The 8,310-nt window shown below is 54.8% G+C and overlaps 1 protein-coding gene across 2 annotated transcripts; it reads right to left on the bottom strand.

Moving 5' to 3' along the window:
- Nucleotides 1-577: 577 nt before the first annotated feature.
- Nucleotides 578-7,259, bottom strand: REM2 (RRAD and GEM like GTPase 2). Of its 2 annotated transcripts, none has more exons than XM_060619202.3 (5): nucleotides 4,824-7,259; nucleotides 3,245-3,586; nucleotides 2,930-3,006; nucleotides 1,996-2,203; nucleotides 578-1,637 (listed from the first exon to the last, which is right to left on the bottom strand). In XM_060619202.3, the coding sequence occupies exons 1-5, from the start codon at nucleotides 4,924-4,926 to the stop codon at nucleotides 1,342-1,344; spliced, it is 1,026 nt and encodes a 341-aa protein (XP_060475185.1). In that variant the 5' UTR covers nucleotides 4,927-7,259; the 3' UTR covers nucleotides 578-1,341. The 2 variants fall into 2 exon arrangements, with proteins under 2 accessions (XP_060475185.1, XP_060475186.1); XM_060619203.3 differs by having other exon boundaries at nucleotides 2,930-3,003.
- Nucleotides 7,260-8,310: the final 1,051 nt, after the last annotated feature.

Raw genomic sequence — 8,310 nt, 5'->3', positions numbered from 1 at the left:
GTTCAAACTCGTGGCTCAGGCAGCAGAAGACGTGGGCGTCCCCAGGGGGAGACACTGACAGCTTCAGTTCTCACACGGGCTCTGCAGGTGACAGTTGGGAGGGTGGAGGCCTGCCAGGGGAGGTGCAGGCCGTCCCCATCATGCCCCAGCTGATGGGCCTCTCTGGTGGATGTGAGCCCCACCTTAAACCAGCCCAGGACAAAGCTCTGTATAGCTCTAGGTGCTAAATGTAGCCTCCAGCTTACTCTGCAGAATAAGGTGGTGTAAGGAGATGAGGTCTAGAGTCTATGGACCTGGTCCCATTGTTTCATTAAGTCACTAAATTACTTCTAGTATTTCCTTGCTCCTCTCCAGGGTTGTCTGCTCATTTACAAAGCGACAAGTTGGACCCAGCGATCTCTAAGGGCCTGTGGCTCCTTGTTACAGACTACAACCAAGACTGAGTCAGTTCTGAAGCCTCTGTAGAGGTAGGTTTAGGTTCTTTGCTCCTCTGGGCCTAAGTTTTGTCTCTAACAGTTTCCATCTACATCTATCCCTTCTGCAGGGCTTTTGAGAACAGAGTCAAAATGAGCAAATGTAGTAGAAAAGTTCTTTATTGAAAAGGGAAGGGTGGCTCTTTTGCTGGGGCCTCCTGGGCCCAGGGTGCTGCCTGCTCAGCTCTTAACAATGGCATCTGAAGGCAAGAGTCTGTCCAAACCTTACCTTAAAAGGGAAGTGCCATGATGTAGTGGTAAATCACAGAATCGATTCTGAAAAATGGCACTTCCAGGCCTTTGCCTTTAAGAACTTCTTAAAGGCAAAGTGGACAAGTGCAGCAGATAAGAGCCAGCACGTTTTGGGAAAAGTCTCAACGAAGCGTCTCCAGTGTTTTTACCTTTAAGGATGTCTTAAAGATGAGGCGTGTTCGCGCAGAGAACTGTAAAGGGGTCTACCAAGCACTTTTCCAGTTCTCACTTTTAGGGTCTCTTTACAGGAGAGGTGGTCAAGCGCGACTTAATAAAAGTCAAAGTAGCTCACGGAACTATATCCCCTCCTGCCCGCCAGAAGCCGCCTCGCTCGCCGACCGCAGCGTGCCCGCCCGCAGGTCTGCGTCCTCGCCTTCTAGGCGCTCTTGGGCGGGGAGGTAGCCAGGGCACGCGCGTGGTGGCAGGGCTGGGGGCGACGCCCACCAGGGGCTGGGGGCAGGGGGCCCGCCCCCCGCGGCCACACCCGCGCGCCCTCGGACTTTTTGGTTTCCTAGACGGTCTTCACAAAGGAAGCCGGACGGGGGCGGGGCGGGGTGAAGGGGTGGGCTGAGGGCGCGGTGACCATGACGACCGCGGTGGCCATGACGACCGCGGCTCAGAGCACGGAGAGGTCGTGACACGACCTGGAGCGCTGCTTGAAGAACTTGGCGTTGCGCGGCACCAGGTTGGCAAGGAAGCGCTTGGCCTTCTTGGTGAGGCTCTCGCGGCGCGCGGGCGGCGCGGGGCCGTCGGGGCTGCACCACTCGGGCCGCGGGCCCCCGGCACGGCTCCGGCCCCGCCGCAGCCGGATCTGGCGCACCGCGCCCTCGAAGAGCTCCCGCGTGTTGTGGTGCAGCGCCGCCGACGTCTCGATGTGCTTGCAGCTCAGTGTCCCTGCCAGGTGGCGGCCCTCTGCAGGAAGGGACAGGTTGAGGAGCCCGCGGGCTACACTGGGCCCGGGGCGGGGCCAGGCAAGGGTGGGCCTGGGGAGATGCCCGCTGTGCAGTACAAAGGGGTCCTAGCAGGTGAATCTCTTGCAACTGAGAACAGGCAGGGATCAGGTGGAGGGTCTTGGTGGTGCCGAGGGAAGGAGATAAAGGGGCCTTGGCGAAGAGGTGAGGAGTGAAGAGAAGGGGTTCTCCGGCTCTAGACATGGGTATTGGGAGTCTGCCCTTAGCCTGTCCTGGAAGGGTAGAAGGGCCTTGTGGAGAAGAGGTCACTTGGAATCTCCCCTGAGATTGCAAGTGTTAATTAGGTCCAGGATACTCACCCTCCAGTGAGACCTCCCGCGAGCGGGCTAGGTCGCTCTTGTTTCCAACGAGGATGACAGGGAGGTCGTGGTGGGGCCTCTCAGCCCGGAGCCGAAGTAGGGTCTCTGGAACTTTGGAGAAGCTTCGTCGGTCGGTGACTGAGAAGACGATGAGAAAGGCATCCCCGGTCTGAAGGCAGTGGTCCCGCAGCCACCCCCCTGCGTCCCCCTGCATGTGGGCAGAGAGTGGTGGGATGTCAGGGCTGGAGGCATGGGAGAACCTGTTCCCCACCTACATCTCAAGGATGAGGAATCTGGATGTGAGGGAGAAGCCACCTGCTTAGGACAGCAGAGTTAGTTAATGGCATAATCTCCATCCCTAGAGTGTGTTGTGGAGGAGAAAGTAATTTGTAATGTGAGCCCCGCATGGGAGAATTGGGGAGATAGGGTCGTAGGCTAGGGTAGCCCATCCTACTTTCATATGCTTAAGCTCTTAACTTAAAAATGAATGCTCTTCAGCTGTATGTAATCTGGCCTCTCATTTCTATGTGGTAACCATTTTTGTCCAAATATTCATAAATCCTCACTTATTTCCCTTCCCTGATATTCCAGAGCCCTGAGCTCTTGTCCTGTCAGGTAAGACTCTTCCAGGCTGAAACACATATGGATGGGGTCAATTTCAGGGTGTGTAGCCTGGCTTGCAGCTTCAGGGTTTGTCAAATTCAGATCCTAACTTTCCTCAGGGTCAGAAGATCCTGGAAAGACAGCGGCTCTCAGTGCCATGGTATGCACATTGATGTGGGCCTTTGCTCTCTGGATGACACATATGAAAGGTCATACGTCCAGTACATATTAAAACCAGGGCCTACAGAGCCACCCGCCTTCAGCCAGACTTTGCCCCTCCCCAGCTCTCCTAGGTTTCATTGCCTGCTTACAGCCGTGTCTTAGTTCTTACCTGTTCCCAGATGTCATAAACAATTAGAGTCACTTCCTCCTTATCCACCATGATGCGTCTTTCATAGGTATCCTCTGCTGGGAAATAAGGACAGGGAATAGAGCCCATCAGGAGGCTCCCCAGCACTCATGAGACCTGGTAACCAGGGAAGCCTCAGATCCCAGCACCAGGGACCCCCTCCAGGGAGGTTGCCACAGAAAGCATTGAAGTAACTTCTCTTAGGTTTTGGCCTCTGGGGGCTGCTCATGCCTCTTGCATCCCTGACTAGGGGTCTGCAGGTGCCTTTGACCCTTTCAGGGTTTCCCCTCCAAATACCTGGGTTCTCTGGCTCATGAGCACTATCTCCCTGGAGACCGCCGAAAGTGCCTGCTAGGGTGCTCTTGCCCACGCCGCTCTCCCCTACCAGCATGACCTTGAAGATGCCATCTTGTTCGGTGGGGGCTGCCTCCCCCGAGCCCAAGGAGTCAGAGGAGCCAGAGGATGAGGCTTGAGGTGGCCAGTCAAGTTCATCTATAGCTTGGGCACGCCGCAGCTGGTGCTTGTAGGGAACAGGCATACTGCCTCTTCGTCTGGGTGCCCCTGGGGCCGGTGGTGGCCCACCCCGGTCCAACCCTGCCAACAGCTTCTCTGGCTTCTTCAGCAGTGTGGCATCTGTTTCTGAGGCGGGGGGTAGGCAAAGAGAAGGAAGCTATGAGTGAAGGTATGCCTGGCCATCTGCAGAGGGCTCAATCCTGGCTGCTCTGGCTTCAGAGGCCCAGCTGATGACCATGCCCCAGAAGGAGCTGAGAATCTTTGGTCTGACTTCTTACACTGAATTCCCTCAGAAGCCTGAACTGGTGGGGCTCTGAGGAGCTAAGCTGAAGGCTTAGCCAGTGTGGTTCCAGCCACAACCTGTTTAAAACATGCCCCATGCAGGGGAGGCACCTGTGCGCAGGCTCGCACACCCACTCCCTCTTCACACTGACACACAGGCACACCCCCAGACTAGGCCTCTGGCCCTGAGGGCTGCCCCTGTTTCCACCAAGAGGCCCTGCCTTCCACTGCTTCCGCACTGGTTGTCCCCACACTGGGGAGGGGCACAGGGGATGAGAGGCTGAAGCTGCTGCCCAGGTTCTGGGGGGTGGGTACTGGTAGAGTCAAAAACTTTGTGGGGAGCCTATGCCGAGGGAAGGGCCTTTGCTCATTACGATGTGTGCATTGGGTCCCCCTCCACGGTGTGTGAGAATTGCCGCCTCTTTGCTTCTTCAAATGGCCCTCTAAGTGAGCACTCCTGGTGCATGGCTGTGTGTGAGAACCCTTCTGCATCTCTGACCTTCTCGTGAGTTCCAGAGAATCTTGTGTTCATGGTGAGGTAGAGGGAGGGAGGGAGAGAGGGAGAGAGCGGGAGCATGAGCGAGAGGGAGAGTGACAATGCATGGGTCAGGGTAACTGGAGGAAGAACGACAGACACAACAAAGGGGGATGGAGAGAGGCTGGAAATAGCCCAGGATCAATACTTGGCTGGCAGCCAGGGCCTCCTCGAGCCAGTGAAACCCTTACAACAGGTCCCCAGGGTAGCCCCCAGCCTGTGATTCCCAGGCTTGTGGGCTGCCCCTTTCCTTTCCCCCATCCCTCCTGCCCATCCCAGCCTCATGGGAATGAGGCTGACCTAGGGGCTAAGCACCAGTTTCCCCAGCGAAGCCCCGGAGTGATGGGGGGTGGGGGTGTTTAGGCAGCACTCCGCAGCCCCCAGCCCAGCCCAGCCTCAGTCCTGGTGTGAGCGGGAGGCTTCTCCACTTCCCGAGTTGCTGTTTGGGTTCAAGCTCCGTCGGCCGCCAGTTCTGACCTCCCCACCAGAGCTTCAGCTCCCACCCCCCGTGGTTTCTGCTGGAAACCTGCCCAGCTCAGCCCTCACCTGGTATGGGCGTCCCGGGGGGGGAGGCCTGGTGGCTGCCGGAGGGGCAGAGTGCTGTGGTTTCTGTGTCTGTGTCCATGTCCGTGTCGAGGTCCGTGTGCATCCGCGTGCGTGTGCAGCCCAGCCGCTTGCAGTCCCCGCTCCCTCACTCAGCAGCACTGTCAGCTTTTCCCTTAAATACCACCCCCATTCCCCCCCCCAACACCTGGGGAAGTTGTCCCGCCCCCTGATGAGGTCACACATGCTAATGAGCAGTGATGTCAGCGGGATTCCCTCCTTTCTGCCGCCCCCCCCCCCCCTTCCTTTGTGTGGCTTCCCTCTGGGAGCACACACACTGCGGAGTCTGGCTAAGACCTGAACAGACTGGAGTCAGAGGAGCAAAAGAGACAGGCATTCAGAGAAGTGGGCTGAGGGGTCAGTGGGTAAGGGAGTGGAGGATGGCCGGAGGCAAGGACCCAGGGACTGGGAGTCCAGGAACCAGGACTGTGCGTCATTTGTGTACTCTCAGCCTCCCAGCCCAGTGTCCAGGTCAGAGTGGCTGCTCAGTGGCTAAATGGAGGGTCTGGAGGCAGAAACCAAGAGACACCGGTCACCCTGGCACCAAGCTTCCCCATCACCCTCTCCTTTCCCATACCACCCCTTCTGGGTTAAGACACACCAGAGTAGCCACTTCCCAGCTGGGCCCCTAGGCAGATGGGGGCGCTAAGGAAGGGGAGATGGCTGCCTTGTTTGGGCAGCTTCATTCTGTCACTACGTTTAGGTGGATGCAAACCATGTGGGCTCCCCTTCTCTCCCTCCCTGCCAGGCCCACCAACCTGGTGTTAGTACACAGAGCTTAGCCCTCTAGAAGTTCCCAGTCCCAAGTGTCAGCCCCCTCTCCACACTCTCCAGGGCACCACCAGGCCTCCTGGACTACACGATGATGTCTGCGTCTTTGTGGGAAGCCAGCATGGCACCTCTCCTTTACTGCTCCTTTTCTGCCAGCTTCCTTTTCCCTGAGTGCCAGATCCTTTTTCGTGTGGAAAGGCCCTTTCCCTTCAGATCAGTTCTTATCTTTCTTCCCGACGCTGCAAGCACCCAAACATACCTTCTGATTTTCTGGCTCCTCCTCACCCCATGTTTGCCAGGTGCTGTGTGAAGCAGCTTCCTGCATTATCTCCTGTCATTCTCATGACCTGAAGGCTTAGAGTGGTAGGGGGGTAGCCTGTCCCCAAATCAATCATCAGCTGGAAAATGGGGACACCAGGATTCCCACCCTGGTTCTTCCAATGCCAAAGACTGTTTTTCATCTGCCTTGCTGCCTTCTTTGTCTTAAATATTCCAACTGTCTTCTATTATTTGGAACAGTCTGTATTGTAATCTTCAGGGGACTCCTCCAATGGAAGAGACAAATAGTAATCATGGACTAATGTGCAGTAACACTTAACTGACCGGAGATCTACTACGGGGCAACGTTTGGGGTCTAGGGGGATCAGAAGGGACCCCTGAGCAACTACAGTACTTACATACTTTACTCATTGGATAGACTCTCCAGGCTTCAATCACAGCTTCCCTTGTCCTTATTTACAATTTCAGTATGTGTCTATGTGTTCCTATACTCATTACAGGAAATTACAGAACATTAGAGTAGCAAGTGACCCCTGATCACCCAGTAGCAAGGGCAACAACACCACAAAACACTTTAAAGGTGTCATAAGCATTTAAAAAGTCGTCTAAGAGCATTTTGGCAAAAAGGCGAACAGCTTCCCTGACACTGTTACAGCTTCTGAAAACATTGTTATAGAGAAGCCATTGGTTTCTATGAATGATCCTCAGCCATCTGGAAAAATGTGTGTTCTATTGCAGATGTGCTGAAGACGGTTTAGAATGATTTCCTTACAAAATGAGTTTTAAAAGTTTTATATTGTAAAGGGGTGAGCTTCATATATCTGGAAAACCCACTTAGGTGGTTGGATTAATTTCTATGATACCATATGAGTGAGACGGGGGCTGCAGACCCCAGGAAGGATTATTGACCATTACCATTGACTGTGCTTTGGGTCACAGGAGCCAGCTGGGTTTCACCTTGAACCACTATCTCTCTTGTCCCACTAGTAAGAAGTGGAGGAGGGAATAACCTGAGAAATGTTGGCTCTCCTCCACGGGAGAGTCTGTGGAATAGTGGGGCAAGGGTGAAATTTGGAACTGAACCAAGCCAGGTTTAAATCTGCCTCTGTGTAGAGACTGGGCTAGTCTCCTAATTCCTGTGAAACTGCTTCCAAACCTGTGAATTGGGATTATGATGCCCATGGCACAGCCTTGTTTTGAGGGCTCACTACACATGAAAAAGGATCTGGCACTCAGCAGGTTGCCCAACTATCTGGTGCTCCCACAACCTCAGGCAGTGTGGCTAGGGGTCCCTCTCCCCTTCCAGCAGGGTCTGGAGCTTGGTTCAGTCCCAGATTCTTAAGGACTCAATGCTAGTATGTGCTGTTATTTCAGATTCCCAGCCTGATCTCCATCTCATGCTGAGACACCTCCCTCCTCTGCACTGAGAGCTTTGACAGGAGTCCCACGCCCCAGTACTGGGCACTTTGGATAGTGTTGTCTCTGTCCTGATAGGATGTGAGGTGGCTTTGTTTCTTTTTCCATAGGGCTTGGTGCAAATAAACTTGAGTGACTGCTCCCCAGTTCCCCACCCTCTCCCCACCTCTCCTGGGTGGGACCTTCTGAGTTTCCCATGTTGCCTGTACAAGGCTAAGTCCCCTCTTCCCACCAACCTGAGGCTTCTCTGTGGCTGACAAAAGTAGCATTACCCTTTGCACCTTCTAGAGCATACACCCAGCACCTAGAGAAACTTATTTCAGGCTCAGGACACACAGCCCTTCCCAGTGAACTCTACCCTCAGGTCTTCCCTCTGGCTTCCTGAAGCATTCCACCCTGAGGAGCATTCTTTTACCATGTCTTTGTCCACAAATTACAAATAACACCAGGAGGTCAAAGGTCTGGAGCAGGCACAAATTACAAATAACACCAGGAGGTCAAAGGTCTGGAGCAGGACAAGTGATGAGGCTGTCAGCTGAAGGAGAGGAGCAAGGGAGAGGGTGCAGACCAGGAGATGGAGAGGTGTGGAAGGAAAATCAGCATTCCCTGCTTCCCTGGGCCTTTCACTAGGGGAACCCAGGGACTGTTAGCACTAGGGAAGGAAGACCCAAAGGGAGAAGGGTATGCAAGGATGGGGATCTCTGAAGTCCCTTCCCCAATCTCTGGAGAGGGTCTGGAGTCAAAGGAATCTGGGTCTTTCCCAAGATCCCTCAATCCAGGACTATACCATATTCACTCTCTGCCACTTCCCTAGGCTCTTGCTCACTGAGAGGAGGAAACATGCGGTTGGTGCTGGGTGTGCGGATGTGGGCACAGACACAGACAGGCTGTAATTACCAGGGCCCTTCCGCCAGAGGCTGGGGCTAGACCAGGCCGGCCAGGAAGGGTGAGGGCGAGCCTGAGG

The sequence above is a fragment of the Panthera onca genome, chromosome B3 (assembly GCF_046562875.1).
Source record: "Panthera onca isolate mPanOnc1 chromosome B3, mPanOnc1 haplotype 2, whole genome shotgun sequence".
Lineage (NCBI taxonomy): Eukaryota > Metazoa > Chordata > Mammalia > Carnivora > Felidae > Panthera > Panthera onca.
Note: the sequence above shows the minus strand (reverse complement) of the source record. Positions and strands in the feature narration are given on the sequence as shown.

Coding starts and splice junctions, on each gene's coding strand:
- REM2 (XM_060619202.3), bottom strand. CDS start 4,926: ATGCACACGGACCTCGACACGGACATGGACACAGACACAGAAACCACA. Junction 3,587..4,823: donor CCCCGGGACGCCCATACCAG/GTGAGGGCTGAG, acceptor CCCCCGCCTCAG/AAACAGATGCCACACTGCTG. Junction 1,638..1,995: donor GCGGGAGGTCTCACTGGAGG/GTGAGTATCCTG, acceptor CCCTTCCTGCAG/AGGGCCGCCACCTGGCAGGG.